General features: G+C 39.6%; 1 protein-coding gene across 1 annotated transcript in view; it reads right to left on the minus strand.

Annotated features, from left to right (window-relative positions):
• Positions 1–17283, minus strand: part of DCDC1 (doublecortin domain containing 1) — a 333377-nt gene that overhangs the window by 303611 nt on the left and 12483 nt on the right. The window contains exon 2 of the mRNA XM_059711140.1: positions 5895–6064. Within this exon, the coding sequence (XP_059567123.1) occupies positions 5895–6058 (164 nt within the window). The 5' untranslated portion in view covers positions 6059–6064. The remainder of the gene's footprint in view (positions 1–5894; positions 6065–17283) is intronic.

Raw genomic sequence — 17283 nt, forward strand, 5'->3', positions numbered from 1 at the left:
AGTATAAAAATGCTACTGATAAGAAACAAACAACTTATGAAATAAAATATGCTAAAGCTCAAGCCAAGAGTTATGTCAGGTAATGTTCATTTTATCTCAGTCATTCCCCTGATTTTTCCTTAGATGAAAACAGTCAACTACAATTAAGTATTCAATCTCCTTATATGCTCATGGAAAGTATCTCCTGATTTTATATGTGAGATAGAGATGTTTTAATCCTTAATGGTCTAACACTAATGATGGTAATTTCATTTCCCTTGCAGGCTAAGTAATCAACTCGTGATTCCATTTTGGCCAATGGGACATGAGAGAAGTCTGCTGGGGAAAGTTTTTTGTTTTGTTTTGTTTTCCATAATGAAAAAGGGATGTAAATGATCAAACATTGATCTTCTTATTGGACATTGTTGAGTGAACCTGTGATGAGCTATCTTGTGAGTAGGAAGAGTCAAAATCAAGGATCTAGCCAATATTCTGAGGATGGCAGTGGAAAAGATACAAAGAGCCATGTTCTTTAATAACATGCTGAACCACTGATTTAACCCTAGAATTGCCCTGCCTCTGAAGTTCTTGTTATGTGAGATGACTATTCCTCATTTTAAAAGTCAGTTTCCGTTTCCTATTACTTTCTAATAGTAGCTTAACTTATACAATCAACTTTGTAATCATGGTTGCTTTAGATTTAGCTTTATTCAAAATCTACGAATTTTGAATACTTTTATAATGAGTTAAAATATAAACTAATACGGTATTTTCTAAAAATTCTACCTTTCTTAATAAGAAGTATCTCACTGGAAATGTCAGAATGAGCATAAAATGACATAGAATTTTGTTAATTTTCTTCCTTTCTGAAACAGAAAGCATCTTTGGTGAGTTTAGATTTCTCTGACAGTAATCTGCATGGGGCTAATAATTCTATTCATCAGTAGAAAGTGTGGCTACTTTGACAGAACATAGCTCAATAACAACCGTGCAGCTCTAAGTTATCACACAGTTTGGATGTGAATGCAACAGCAGGATAATGACAGTTGCCAAGGATTTGTACTTGCTGTCGCTTCATACCAGTGTTGCCTGTCAAAGTGTCTCTTTTTCTTATACAGAAGCCATAGAATTTTTATGGATAGCAATTACTTACAATATACAATGAAGTACATCAAATCTAACAACCACTCTTTAGCCCGTCATTATTTGGTAGTCTCTTTGTTAAATGTAGTCAACCATTTTCATCTAAATTATTTATTTATACTGTATATTTGACAAGCATATATTTCTTGCTTTATATTCTTACAGAATTTAAACCTTCCTAAAGAGTTAGTTTTTTAATACTGTCATTTTAAAAACTTATCTTTATCCTATTACCATTCTAATGATAATTAAACTCTCTAATTGGAATAAATACAAATAAGAAAATGTAAACATAAAGAAAAATGACCCTAAGTACATTTAAGAAAAAAAATCACCTTAAAATACTGGAATACAACCAATAAGAGAAATAGCCCCACATATGTGTGATGAATGGAAACCTGTATAAAATCTCTGGGGACCATAAAGCACAGAGATTTCATTAAACTTTCCCAAACTTGATGAAATGAATAACCTCTAAAGATATAAATAACATTCTACAACTGTTAGATAAAATGTATTTTAAACATCATAAAAAGTTAATAAAAGTGAATAATTCACACATATTTTCTTTTCTTTTTAAAAAATATATTTTATTGATTTTTTTTACAGAGGAAAGAGAGTTAGAAACATCGATGAGAGAGAAACATCGATCAGCTGCCTCCTGCACACCTCCTACTGGGGATGTGCCCGCAACCAGGGTACATTATCTTGACCGGAATCGAACCTGGGACCTCTCAGTCCGCAGGCTGACACTCTATCCACTGAGCCAAACCAGTTAGGCATATTTTATTTTCAACACCAGAAGAAACCGTAATTCTGGTTTGGCCTAGAAATGTTGGTAAGGATATCCCAACTGATATGTCAGGACATAAATCAGCCCACCCACAGGAAAAAAAATACACCTGTGTGTGCAAAAGTACAATGGAATAAAAACAAGATATATCTGAAATCTAAAACTGGTGGAGGTTATAGATATTACATATCACTTTTCCAGAGGAAATTAAAATTTTAAAACAATTAGTCTTTTGACATTTTTAAAGGAAATAATGTATGAATGTTTAGATCTGTAAAATCTAAAAAGGCATAATTTGTTGGGTACTGGGGGTTGAAAACAGTGGGGGTGGTGCCTTGCTTCATTCACTATTGCTGTCTCCCTTTATTTCTTTCTGCTGTCCATTCCATGGAAAGACCTGATAGCTCATCGTTGGAATACTGAAATTAGGTGATATAACCAAGTGTTTATATTTCAAAAAAGACTCTAAGACCCATTTCAATTAAAAATATCTAAGATAACTATAATGACATACGAAGTGAGTGAATGAATTAGGCACAGTTAGTCTTCTTGAAAGCAAGATTAAAAGGATGTAATGACCCTGGCCAGCATTGCTCAGTGGTTTAGTGTCAACTTATGAACCAGGAGGTCACAGTTCGATCCTGACCAGGTTGTGGGCTGGATTCCCAGTGTAGGACATGCAGGAGGCAGCTGACCAATGATTTTCTCTCATCATTGATGTTTCTCTCTCTCTCTCTCTCTCTCTCTCTCTCTCTCTCTCTCTCTCTCCCTCTTCCTTCCTGTCTGAAATCAATAAAAATATATTTTAAAAAAGTAGGATGTAATGGATAAAAATCTAGGAAATTGCATGATCATCAGCTAAAAATCATTAAAACAAAATATTTTATATGTGAGATAGAGATTTTTTTAACAACATTCTCTTTATTTTTATTTATTTTTCATATATTTTTATTGATTTCAGAGAGGAAGGGAGAGGGAAAGAGAGATAGAAACATCAATGACGACAGAGAATCATTGATCGGCTACCTCCTGCATGCCCTCTGCTAGATATTGAGCCCACAACCTGGGTATGTGCCCTGACTGGAATCAAACTGTGACCTCCTGGCTCATAGGTTGATGCTCAACCACTGAACCACACCAACCAGGCCATTCTCTTAATTTTAAAATGCTATTATATTTGAAAATCTTTCACGCATCATTTGGAGACATTTTCTATAAATACTAATGGCTCAGTGCACAAAATTCATGAACATTAAAAGGGGATTAATTAGAGGAAATATTTTAATATTGCTAGTTGCCCTTTCTCTGTAATAGAAGTGTCAGAGATGAAAGAAAATTAGTAAAATGTATATGAAAATCTTCCTCCTGTCAGAGTCTGGGGCGCACCACAGAACCCAGAGTCAAGTCTCCGCCCAACCACATGTGCCTCAAAATTGCACGAAACCCAGACTCAGCAGGCCCCTGCATTGGGCTAGATCCAGACCTGGCCAGTCCCACCCTTGTCAAGCCCTGCTGGGCAGAGGGTGCAGCCTCAGGTCCCCTGGCCTGGCACTGGGGCAGGGGGTGCAGCCTGAGGTCCCCAGCCTGGGCCAGGGTGGGGGGCGCACCTTGAGGTCCCTCATCAATCCCTGCCGGGTGGGGGATGCGACCAGAGATCCCCTGTCAAACCCCGCTGGGTGGGGGGTGTGGCCTGAGGTCCCCCAGCCCAGCGCCGGGAAGGGAGCACAGCCTCGGGTTCCTCATTAAGCCCCACTGGGAGGGAGGTACAGCTTCAGGTCCCCCGTCAAGCTCTGCCGGGTCGGGGGCATGGCCTGAGGTCCCCTGTCAGGCCCCACGGGGGTGGTGGGGTGCAGCCTCTCAGGTCCCTGCTGATTGCTTGTTAAGGCTCATTACGGGAACTTGGCCTCCGCTGTGGGTGCAGCAGTCTTGTGTTATGGAAACCCCGCCTCTGCTGTGGGCGCAGCCATCTTGTATTATGGAAACCCCCTGGCCTCTGCTGTGGGTGCCATCATCTTTGTGGCGGAGTGATGGTCAATTTGCATATTCTCTCTTTATTATATAGTATGGCACAATTGTCCTTAGATACCTGTGACCAATGACCAATAATGTATTACATTTGTGTCACCTGGGATACATTAGACAGTATGTCAAACTCATTTATTGTGTTGATGATTAGTTTTCTTGGGGGAAGGATCCTGGCACAGTAGTTTTCACTCTGTTACAAATAAATGTAGCAGAGAGTGACAGAGGAAAAATAACGAAAGAACACAAGAAAGAGAAAAGAAGTGTGGATGATGTAAATTTAATAAAGAGTAAAGTAATAGCATCAGATAATATGAAAATAAAGTGACTGCTGTATGGTTGCAATGAATGAACTTAATATATTTGGGCATATTTTATAAATTGTACAACGTGTTAATTAGTGAAGAAAAGCACAATCTCTGTGATATAAGTAAAGGGATAATAAATTGACTATATTTTAGTAATTATTTCTCATGAAAAGATCACAGAGATAGTGAAAGTATGGTGGCAAAGAAAACTAAATGAGACAAGAGCCCGGCCGGTGTGGTTCAGTGGTTGAATGTTGACCTATGAACCAGGTGGTCACGGTTGATTCCCGGTCAGGGTACATGCCCAGGTTACAGGCTTAATTCCCAGTGTGGGGCATGCAGGAGCCAGCTGATCAATGATTCTCTCTCATCATTGATGTTTCTACCTCTCTCCTCTCTCTTCCTCTCTGAAATCAATAAAAAATACAAATTTTTAAAAAAGATGAGGCAAGAAAAGTTTTGACCTCAATTAAGGGGAAAATGTCTTTACTCGTAGAGAAAATTGCCTCTCTCTGATAATCATATTAATACAAACAGATCTTAGATTACCATTAGCCTTTATGAACTTGATCCTTTTCAGGTTGAAATTCATTATTTTCTTTTTTATGAAAAAAGACCTCTGGGCATAGTCCTTGACTTTCCATTTGATTGCTGAGAAGAGAGTTATTTACTTCACTTTCTAGGTAACAGGCAATAGTGACAGAAAAGAAGTTTGGATTCAGACAAAGAAGTAGAAGCACTGTGTAAATTATCTCATATACTGCAAATATTCCTCACCGGTCAGAGAAATAAGGCAAAACAAAATTAGTTGAAAGTATAGATTTCATTTTCATCTAAACAGTGACAAAACACAAAAACAATCAAACCATTCTAAGATACATAGATGATCTAGCATTTCTATAAGATTAACATAATCGTAATTTATGAACATTTTCTTTAATGCTCTTATAGCTCACGTTTTCCATTTAACATAAAGACTATTTCATCACAGTTAGCCAACCCATAGTTTATCAATACCTGACAGACACTTTTTTGCTCTTTAACTTTCTAATAGAGAAAAACAAAGGAAAAATACTTGTGTCTCCTCTGCTTTATATTTCCAGGAAGTGTGGTAGAATATATAGTAATAGATAAGAGCTCTGGCTGTGGACTTAGATCAGTATGGATTCAAGTAGAGAAGTACCTTCTCTACTTACTAGCTGTGTAATCTTGGCTAAGTTAACTAACTTGTCTAGGTCTTCATTTCCTCACAGGTAAAATGGAGATGTTTAAAATATTATCTATCTTACATTCCTCCCAGGGTTGTTTTGAAAACTAAATAGGTATAATTCAACTTAACTAGCACATAGTAAATCTTATCTTCTCCGCCATTATTGTTATTATCATTATGCTACCTGTCCTAGTCAGATTCCTATGATAATATGTGTTGTTAACTGCATCAACTATCTTTTACTTCCCCCAAAACAGAAAAAACTTGAAGGACTTTAACCCAGGCAACAATCTTCATAGCCCATCACATCACTAACTTATTACTGACATCATAATCTCCATAATCTTTGTAAATCTTGAGCATTTACCAAGACAATACTCTAGAAGTACTTTTTATCCCCTTCAGAATTCAGTTTAAGCTGCTGAAATAATATTCTTACCTTGGTAAATAATTTGAACTATATTTGTCAATGGAGTGAAAGCTATCCCCATTGAAAGTGCCTTTGGAGTTGCTTTGCTGTGATTCCTTCATGGCTTTAGTCAAGGATGATGAAGAAGACTGAGAAAGTGCTGTTCTGTGATCTTCTGTTTCTATTTTTGCCATTTTCAGCTAAGAATAAGGAAGAACGTTATTCAATTTAAAATGTAAAATCCTCCGGGGTTATAAATTGAGGCTGGGCATTAATCACAATTTACTTCTCATTATGTTCTAGACTATACAACAGTTGCTAAATGTGAAATCTGGTTAGGAATGAACAGAGATGAGAACCCAAGAAAGACAAAATTATAGATCTAAGTCATTCAGTATAATCCTACTTAAGGAAAAAATGATAATTGGTTGCAAAGTATTTTAATTTTTGTTTGTTAGAAAATCGCTTATTATACAAACTTAACATGAGGAATATGTTACTGAAAAGTGCAGTACAACACATTTTTTTGTCTGTCTTCATCCTTTCCTCTTTGAAAGCTACCTTCCTCCTGATTCTCATGGAACTGTATATTATGTAGCTTTGCTTCCCAAGCAGAGGAGTGTGCCCAAGGCTGGCCAACGTGCCTTCTCCAGACACAGCAATTGCTACCTCAGAGTCTCAATGAAGAAAACAAAGTAGTGCTCTGTTCTCTTGGAATGCTAGCTTTAAGAACAATATATGAAGCCAAAGCAGATGAAAGCAAAAGTGAGAGGTAGAGAGGGAATAAGAAGTGAGAGAGATTCCTGATGACATTTAAATCCCTAAAAACAACCACATCTCTTAAGTTTACTGTGTACATAAGCCAAAATTTTTTTTTCTTAAGCTAGAGATTGGGATTCTCTTATTTGCAACCTAGAAATCTTAAGTAACACACACCACAGACAACCTAAAATTTCTTAAGACCAAAACAATATGCCCATAAGAAATGATACCAAAGAAAGTTATAGGTTCCTTTTCAAGGTATAATCAGCCACTCACAATGCTGATAAACATGGCTACAAAATCTCATCTCTGGAGTCCCAAAGTTACATGACATACCAATACTAAGGGAAGGAAATAACTTGTAAAGTAATAAAATATATACTTCTACCTTTTAACTGTCATTCTGAGATAAAAGCATCCATTCATCCACAGATCATTTATTGAGCACCTACAATGTAGTTGGCTTGTTCAGGCACTTAGAATTTTTTAGTGAACAAAGCAAAAAAAAAAAAAAAGTCCCCTTTTGAAACTTACATTCTAGGGTAGGCAGATGGTAAGTAATAGATACGAGAAATGAGTAAGTTGTCAAGATATTAGGTGATAAATGCTATGGAAAAAAATTGATCAAGGAAGGTAGACTGGGAGAATGGGGGTGGAGGGAATTGCAATTTTAAATAGGTTTGTCAGCATAGGCCCAATTGAGGCGGTAATATCTACACAAAGACATAAAAGAGGTAAGGAGTTAGCCTTACAATATCCAGGAGTGAGAAGGCTCTACGGTAAGTATATCCTGCAGGTGTGAGTAGTAGTGAGAATGGATGAATAAGAGAGAATGTAGTTGGGATGCGGGTAGAAAGACCACGGAGGGGGTAGAGATAACATGAGTCCTTGCCAGACACTATTAGAATTTTGAGTGAATTAGAGAGCCCATGGTGTGTTCGGAGCAGGAGAGTAATATAAAATGTTTTTAAAAAGATAATTTTGGCTGCCTTGTTAAGAACACATCAAATATATAAAAATAACTGCATTTCAATGTCCTGATTTGTCCATAAATTAACATCTTCTAATATTTGTATAAATTCTTTGTGGTAGAGACTGCCAACTGGCTGCCAATATCCATTCCTTCCTTCTTCTATGATACTGGAATCCCTGATTTTTAACTGAGGCATATCTGGCTGCCCAAAATAAAGACCATTTTCTGGTCTTCCTTGCAGCCAGGTAGGGGCATATGAACAAGTCTGGCCAATGAAATATTAGTGGACATGATCCATGCAAAGAGTTTGCTTTTTCTTTTCCCTCATTTCTGCTACCTAGAATGAAGATATGAAGGTGGGCACTAGATGGTCATCTTTAATTTTGATATGATGCTGGGAATGAAAGCCATGCCCCAAGGAGGACAGAAGGAGTCTGAATCTCTAACAACCCAGAGCACTATATGAACCCTGGACTACCTGCCTTCAGACTTTTACATGAGAAATCAACTTGTGACTTATTCAAAACAACGTTAATTTGGATCTTTGTTGTGTGCAGTCAAACCTAATATGGAAACTCCTGATATCCCTTGAACTATGTTGCTTTCAAGAATCTAAAATATATGGTATTGGCTTGGAGCAAGGAAATTGGATGAACACTAGAATGCCTAGGAATTGAAATTTAATGAGAGTTCAGTAATTTGGGGCTTACCAATATTCCACAATCAAATGAGCTAATACCTTAAAGTAAATCAGTCTCTCTCTCTCTCTCTCTCTCTCTCTCTCTCTCTCTCTCTCTCTCTCTCTCTCTCTGTCATATTCCATTTCTGTGTAGAACCCTAATATTCCCCTTTCAAAGATCAAATGTAGGGGAGCTAAGAACTGGAGCCATAAAGACTTTCCTTAAGCACAGACCCGTAGAGCCAGTCAGATGATGAATGCAAAGGGATCATCAGTGATGATGTGGGTCAGCAAGAACCTATAGCAACACTAACAACACCAGCAGCATCAACAGACACACCGACCACTGCCAGGGCTCTTACTCATTTGGAAGCAGGCATCTGGAGGATTTCCCTTTTGAACTGTGATTAACTCCTATAGTTCTTAGATAATTTACAAGACACTGGGAGCTCAAAAACTATGATGCTAGACTTGCTGCTAAGAACTATATTTATACTCACACGGATAATGGAGGCTTTCAGACCTACAGCATGTAAGAAGAAAATGTCTTTCTCTGCCACTTACTAGTTATTTAACCTTGGGTATTATAACCTTTCTGAGCTTCAGTTCTTTCATTTGTAAAACTGGGTTATCCTCGTGGTTATGAGGATTAAATAAACTGGTGAACGTGAAAGCATTTGGTACAGTGTTTGGCACATGGTAGATATTGAAAAACTGTTAGATGAATCTGAATCTATATCAAAATAAGACAAGTTTCATAGATATGTTCTCTCTACATAGTTTAACAAGAGAAGTACTTTTCTCTACCCAGCACTGCTCTGGTATTCCAACTGGAGGCCATAGGGCTGTTGGCCTTCACACTTTCTCTCCCTTTCAAGCTTCTCACAATAGGAGGTCTGAGGTTCTCTTCTCAGGCTTCCATAACAACCACTGCCTGTTCAATTCTTTCATAGGTCATGTCCTTCCTAATTGGGGAATGCTTATAAGTGAAAAATCTAGCTGTGTATAGCAAGGCAAAATTATATGATTAGAGAGTAAATCACCTTAAAGAGCGAAATCCCTTGAATGTCCTGGTGTGTTTATTATAGAATTCAATTATTTAAAATCCAAAAATAAAATTTTCTCAGAACTATTCAAAGATATCTCTTGATTTAGAGCAATATTTTTAATTTTTACTTATGCATGACAACAACCCTAATCGTCACTAAAGGAGGTAATCATTTTAGTGATGGGTATAGTTTTTTGGTTTTTGCTTTCTTTTTTCATGTAAAACGGTTTTAGGATGCATTTAGGTGGAACGATCTACATAAGTGTGAAATCATTACCATAATTAAATGCAGTATTTCTTCTATAATATTACCATAAAAACATTGTCATCTTCACTAAATGTAGAACATGTTAACAGGTTAAGCAGAATATGCAGAATACAATAGGTTTCCAGATAATATACCTGCACATTGCTAATTAAATGAGAACTACTGTTAAATAGAAATTAAAGAAATAAAAAGTGTTAATTTTAACTTGACTGACACTAAATACTATGATACTCTAGGAGAGTACAGAAAAAGGCACTGCCTGGTGCTTTATTAACTCATGCATAGTCTATTCACTACCACAGTGGAAAAACACTGTTTTTCTTTACTTTCCTTCTCTTAATAATTTACATGAAGATAAGCTCTCCTCTCATGGCCATGGCTAGATCTACTCTTTAACCATTTTTTAAAAAAGGCATTCAAGTACACAGTGGTTAGGAGCCTGGACTCTGGAACCACCATGTTCCTGTCCACTTACTAGCTGTGACACTTGGACAAGTCACATAGTCTCTTTGTGCATTAGTTTCTTCATCTGTATAAAGAGGTTAACAAGAATAGCTCCTTCATACAGTTGATGTGCTAAGCACACAGTAGGTACCAGGTGTCAGCTATTAAAGAAGAAAGGCTTGATAGACTTCAAGTTGGGGCGCTAAGTACCAATAACAACCAGGACCTGGAGACTTTCCAAGGGGCATGCACATATGGACAGTTTAACGCAAGTCAAATTCCAGATCCTTGCATATATATATATATCTGTTCCTAAAATGCATCTGTCCAAGAAGCTGCCTGTACCGACTAGAGTTTGCCCTTATAAAGTATCTATTTTGTCAGTTTATAACAGAGAGAAAATTTTAAGTGCCCCCTTCAAGCTATACCATTAATATATACATTTACAATAAAATTTACTTGGTACTTGGTAACTGGTTAATGAATATCAAAAAATGGTAATATATTCATGCTGCTTTGAATAACTGTGTATTAAAACAATTATAATAGGTGAAACTAAGATGGCAGCATAGATAAACACCGGGAAATTGCTGCCTCCCACAACAACTTCAAAAAAACAACATAAAGACAAAATGGACATCATCCAGAACTACAGGAAAGCTGGCTGAGTGGAAATTCTACAACTAGAAGGAAATAAAAGCACACTGAGAGCCAGAGGAGCCGCGGAAGTAAAGTGCAGAAGTACGGAGGCTCGCGGGCGGAAAGGGGCTGGCACCTGAGGACGCCGCTGTCTTTTTGAATCGGGAGGGAGTCACAAGCTCCCGACTGCTCTTAACTCCGGTTCCAGGAAGTCTCTGGGGACCCAGGACTCATACGGGGAGAAACTGGACTGTCTGGCAGCGGACAGAACTCGGAACTTGAGGTCGGCTTTCCCTCAGAGGTTCTTGCAGCAATTACCAGGACACTGAGATGCGCGGCCCCTTAGGGCAGGGCTGAGGATCCGCCATAGCTGCTTGCTCCACCCTTTGATTCCCTGAGACCCTGCCGGGAGCCGGTCCATCCTTGCTGTTTCAAGGGACCTGGCATATATGGCATACGGTTCTTAATATGTTTGCTCACCTTCTTGGCGCTGTGTTTTAACCAAAGTCACCTCTCCGAGAAAGGTTGAATCCCCAGGTAGGGATTTTCCCCTGAAGTTAGGGAGGGAATAAAACCCCTCAACTAAGTGCCAGGCGGGTAATTAATCCCTTTAACTACGAATAATCATGCTTAAACTACATAATCTTTTCTCCCTGGAATGGAGATAAGAAACGCCCTAACCTTTGTAATAGAGATTGATAGGATTGAATCAACTGGTATAAATACAGTTGTAACAAGACAGAAACACTCAGAACTTAGAACAGAATCAAGAAGGCAGAACCTACACGGAGCCTAGAGACAGAAGAACTTCACTGGAGAGAGCATGCCGGAGGATCCTGGAGAGGGACTGGCCTCGGAGCCTAGAGACGGAGCCTAGTGGGAGAACATGGCAAGGGATCCTGGACTGAACCTGACTACAGAGATTGGCAGGAGAACCTGACTGGAGAGCCTGGACAGAACCTGGCTGGAGAACCTAGCGAGGGAACATGGCTACAGAACCTCGCTGGAAATCCGAAGCAGAACCTCTCTGGAGATCCAGACCAGAACTTGGCTGGAGATCCGGGCTAGAGATCCTGGCTAGGCTGCTGATCAACTGAACGCTGTCTCCGTGTCATTCCTTCTTCACCGACTCCGTCCACGCCTTTGGGAACACCTGGACCTGCTGGGGTTGGACCCCAGCAAGACCCCGCCCCACCCAGGCTGTGGCAGAGGCTTTTGCATATGAATGCCCAGGCCCTTTGCAACCTGAAAATTACCTAACTGCAGCTGGGCCAGACAGACCCAGAACTTCCAAGAGAAGGCCCAAGGCCCCACAGCGGCTTGCATTGCTTCACAGCTGGGCCTCATCAGGGTACCTCCAAACTCCAAAAAAGGAAGGGGAATCTTCAGTTCTCTTTGTAACTCCTGCTGGGTAACCTCAGGCAGAGGCTAAATTAGCACCTCCTTAGATCCAAGAGCCAGTGTACCCAGTTGTCAGAGGGGGACCATCCAGATTACAACTCCTCAGATCCATAAGGGACACACTCAGGGTGCAGACTCAGTGAGCACCAAAGCCCCACTGAAGCAAGTCTTGCCCCAGAAGGGTGTCTTCAGCACAGAAGTTCTCCCACTGCAGACACAGCTGATTCTCACTGCCAATTGGCCTGGAGGTCAATTCCTCCCAGTGATCCTACAACAATCAAGGCATAACTACAATAAGACTGTGCAAAAAGCCCACAAGGGGGTACACCAAGAGTGTCCACCTCAGGTAACTGGGGAGGCTGAGCCACTGGGCACTACAGGACACCTAGCACACAAAACCACTCTACCAACAGAGGGAAGCATAAAAAATGCGGAGACAAAGAAACAGGTCACAAATGACAGAAACGGAGGAAAGAAAACGACTGGATAGAGAGTTCAAGGCCACGTTTATAAGGTTTTTCAAGAATTTTATGGAAACCTCCGATAAATTTAGTGAGACCCTCGATAATCTAGTGAGACTCTCGAGGATATGAAAAAGGACCAACTAGAAATTAAGCATACACTGACTGAAATAAAGAATAATATACAGAGATCCAACAGCAGACAAGAGGATCCCAAGAATCAAGTCAAAGATTTGAAATACGAAGAAACAAAAAAGACCCAACCAAAAAAGAAAAAAGAAAAAAGATTCCAAAAATATGAAGATAGTGTAAGGAGCCTCTGGGACAACTTCAAGCGTACCAACATCAGAATTATAGGGGTACCAGAAGAAGAGAGAGGGCAAGATATTGAAAACCTATTTGAAGAAATAATGACAGAAAACTTCCCCTACCTGGTGAAAGAAATAGACTTACAAGTCCAGGAAGCGCAGAGAACCCCAAACAAAAGGAACCCAAAGAGGACCACATCATAATTAAAATGCCAAGAGCAAAAGACAAAGAGAGAATCTTAAAAGCATCAAGAGAAAGACAGTCAGTTACCTACAAGGGAGTACCCATACGACTGTCAGCTGATTTCTCAACAGAAACCATGCAAGCCAGAAGAGAGTGGCAAGAAATATTCAAAGTGATGAATGCCAAGAACCTACAACCAAGATTACTTTATCCAGCAAAGCTATCATTCAGAATAGAAGGTCAGATAAAGAGCTTCACAGATAAGAAAACTAAAGGAGTTCATCACCACCAAACCAGCATTATATGAAATGCTAAAAGGTATTCTTTAAGAAGAGGAAGAAGAAAAAGGAACTCTTACCATTTGTCACAGCATGGATGGAACTGGAGAGCGGATAAATACCACATGATCTCACTCATTTGTGGAATATAATGAACAACATAAACTGATGAACAAGGACTGATCCAGAGACGGAGAGGCATTGATTGGACTGTCGGGCCTTGGAGGGAAGGTAGGGGAGGGTGGGGGTAAGGGGGAAAGATCAACCAAAGGACTTATATGCAAGCATATAGGCCTAACCAATGGACACGGACAACGGGGGGGTGGGGGGGGCATGAGCGGGGGGGGTAGAGGGTAACGTGGGGATAAGGACACATATGTAATATCTTAATCAATAAAAAATATATTAAAAAAAATTATAATAAAAATTCAATCCTGAGGAAATTTTTCAATACTTACAATCTTATGGTCACAGGGCATTTAAAAATGTATAGTTATTGTATGATAGAATGGCCTATATAAGATTTTTGAGCATAAAATATACAATTCAATGGAAGAAATGTAGAAATATAAGTTTAAAAATAAAAGAATGTAAAATTTCCAACTATTGAAGAACTTGTTAATGTTTTATTTTTCCTATTAAAATTTCAATGATAAAGATTTTTGCAAAACATATACCTGAGAAAGGAAGATGGTGGCATAGATAAATGCTGCCACAACCACATCAAAATTACAACTAAAATACAGAACAACCATCATCCAGAACCACTGGAAAGCTGGCTGAATGGAAGTCCTACAACTAGAGAAGAAGAAAGCACACTGAGACTGGTAGGAGGTATGGAGGTGTGGAACGGGCTGCTCCGGCACCCACATGGGCTGCTTTTCTAATCAGGAGGGGATCATCTCTGTGAAGGCTGCCAAAGGAGGAGCAAGGGGTTCTAGCTCCACACCAGACCCCCAGCCCAGGGTCCCAGAGCTGAGGAAAGAAGTCCCTATAGGCACTAAGATCTAAAGGCTATAAAAACCAGTGCATATTGGGGCTCAGTGACACAGAAGCTCTGGAGACGCAGCTGTTCCTCTTAAAAGGCTGGCACCATGAACTGAACTTACAAGTTCCCACTTCCTCTGAGCTCCAACACCAGGGCAAGGCTCTGGGGAACATAGACACATATGAGGAGGAACTGGATTGTCTGGCATCAGGGCAGGAACTTGGGGACAGCTTTCTCCCAGTTGGAGGTGCTCGCAGGGATCATTATTCCTATGCTGAGACCTCCTCAGTCTCAGGGCTGACTGGCAGCTATTTCTGTTTGCTCTGGCCTGTGATTCCCTAAGACCGTGGTTGGCAAACTGCGGCTCAGAAGCCACATGAGGCTCTTTGGCCCCTTGAGTGTGGCTCTTCCTAAGCCTTCAGAGTACCCTAATTAAGTTAATAACAATGTACCTACCTATATAGTTTAAGTTTAAAAAATTTGGCTCTCAAAAGAAATTTCAATCGTTGTACTGTTGATATTTGGCTCTGTTGACTAATGAGTTTGCTGACCACTACCCTAAGATCCTGCCTCATCCAATTTACAACTTCACTCAAGCTGTGTGCTGCAGCTTTTGTATATGAATGGCTTGTCCTTGCTCAGGCTAAAATCTCTCAAACAAGCTGCAGCTAGGTTAGGGAGCTCCAAACCTATCAATAAAAGGCCCAAGACCCAGCACCAGGACCAGCCTGCTTTGCTTCACAGCTGGGCCTCATCTGGGCACTTTCAAACCCGATACGAAGAGGAGGAATCTGCAGATCTCTCTGTAGCTCCTGCTGGGTGGCCAATGGCAGTGGCTGACTTTGCACCTCCTGTGGGCACAGGGGAGAATGTCTCCTGCCATCAACCCAAGAATCTAGTGCTCCATGGACAGAATGAGAGAAAGAGAGTGACAGAGAAAGAAAGAGAGAGAGAGAGAGAGAGAGAGAGAGAGAGAGAGAGAGAGAGAGAAAGGAAGCACATGCTTTTTAATTTAGGGGTAGATAATGCCTTGCTAGCCCCTAATTGGTCCTTTCAAAAAATTCTGCCATAATAACATTCTTGGGATTAATTATATGCCTTACTGTCTTGTAATTGTTTATCTGCAAGCTGCCTGTCTTAGCAAAATTCATACATTTTAAAGCCCATGTCTTTCCCACACCCTTCCTTCCTTGCCCAGTTGGGTTTCCTTAGTAACTCTGACTAGCTGGTTTCCAGGTTCTACTTCCTCCCTGCTTTTATGGTTCCAATTCCTGACTACCTATCTTCCTTCTGTCTCCTCACTATCATCTATCTAATAATCAAATATTTATTTACAATTATTTCCAGACTTTAAAAAAGACAATGTTGTTTGGATTCAAATGTTGAACAAGACAATATGGTTCCTCCATTAGCTAAATTTTCAATATAATCAATGTAACAACAAGTTTAATTAGTCTTATTAAAACCAATTTGAATGATAATAACGAGTGGTTATGGAAATGCCCATAGTAAGATTAGAAAAAAACAAACAAGCATAAAAAATCCTTATAATCTCCTATCCTTGGAGTTAGCCACTATTATAATTTGTGAATGTGTGTTTCAGACTTTCACCTATGATTTTATAGAGATATAGTCTTTTCTTTAAATGAAAGTGTTACCATATTAAGTATATAGCTTATAGTATACAGCTGTGTTCACTTAATGATAATATCCTCACGTTATTAAATATTTTTTGAGAAATTATTTTTTATTACTTGTTTTTACCATCCTAGCTAATTGTTCCAAATGTTTCTAAATGTGATTAAAGCTGGGGTACTGTTAGGGTAGGCAGCTAGGAGTTAACAAAAGAAAAAGTAGCTAGACTGGAAGAGCCTGATTGAGTCTGTAAGTTATGGCTTAAGACACCCTAAAGGAAAGGCACATCCTCTGCCATAGGGGATTCAATCTCCACTCCCCAGATGATCAACTTTCCAACGGGGGGGGGGGGGGGGGCATAACTGGCCTTTAGGAGGGATAAGGAAAATTCCCTGACTAGGCACTTGAGCAGTAGGAGCCAAGATGGGGACCATAAGGTAAGAATTCTAGACTGGGGAAAGGATTGGCTTGGATAGGGGAGAGCCCAGCACAAGCCCACCATGAGCCAGGCTAGAGACTGGTTAGTTTGAAAGAAAGCTTACCTCTTCCCTAGCCCAAGGTAATGAAACCCTAACAAAGCACTTGTGTTTTGTGTTCTCTCTCCATAGCAGCCCTGTGGGTCCAAGTGCCACTCTACAGGCCACTCCACAGGCCTGGGTGGAGCAGTGCAGCTCCAGCCGAAGCACAGCTGAGAGCGGAGACTATGCTGGACTACCAGAGCTCTTAAGTTTTGGATCTTGACCCTCCTGATGGGCACTCAGGCTCACCAGGCCCAGGACTTCTTCCATGGCAGATGGAGCTAAGCCACGAGACACCAGGAACCTAGACACAGTCCTTTGTATTTGGCTCCAGCTCCCTTAAATCTTAACAAGGCACCTAATCCTCCTCGGTGCGGGTCCCCAAGGTGCTATTTTGGCAGCTCCACGAAAGAGCTGTGTTTCCACACTGCCAGCAGTTCTTGTACACACCTTTGACAAAAAATTGAGTAGTTCAATTCCCAGATCAAAATGTATGAGTACTTTTATTTTAAGGCTGATGATGTATTTCAAAATTGAATAGATTTTAAATGTACTAAGTCCTAAAACTACCAGAAATAGTATATGAAATCTCATCTAACAGCACCCATCACTAAAATAAAATATTATTCTTAACCTTACTGATTTTAGAATGATTCTCTGATAGTAAAATTTTAATTTTTCAAAAAAATTGTTTAAGTTTTTAATCATATCAATATTCAGGGAGGAATATTAAGGGATAATCAGTGAGATTTTATGGACTATAAATTATTTAATATTACTTATAAAATCATTTAATTAAAAAAAGAAATTCCTGTAATATAGAATATATATGT

The sequence above is a fragment of the Myotis daubentonii genome, chromosome 9, assembly GCF_963259705.1.
Source record: "Myotis daubentonii chromosome 9, mMyoDau2.1, whole genome shotgun sequence".
In the NCBI taxonomy this organism is placed as follows: domain Eukaryota; kingdom Metazoa; phylum Chordata; class Mammalia; order Chiroptera; family Vespertilionidae; genus Myotis; species Myotis daubentonii.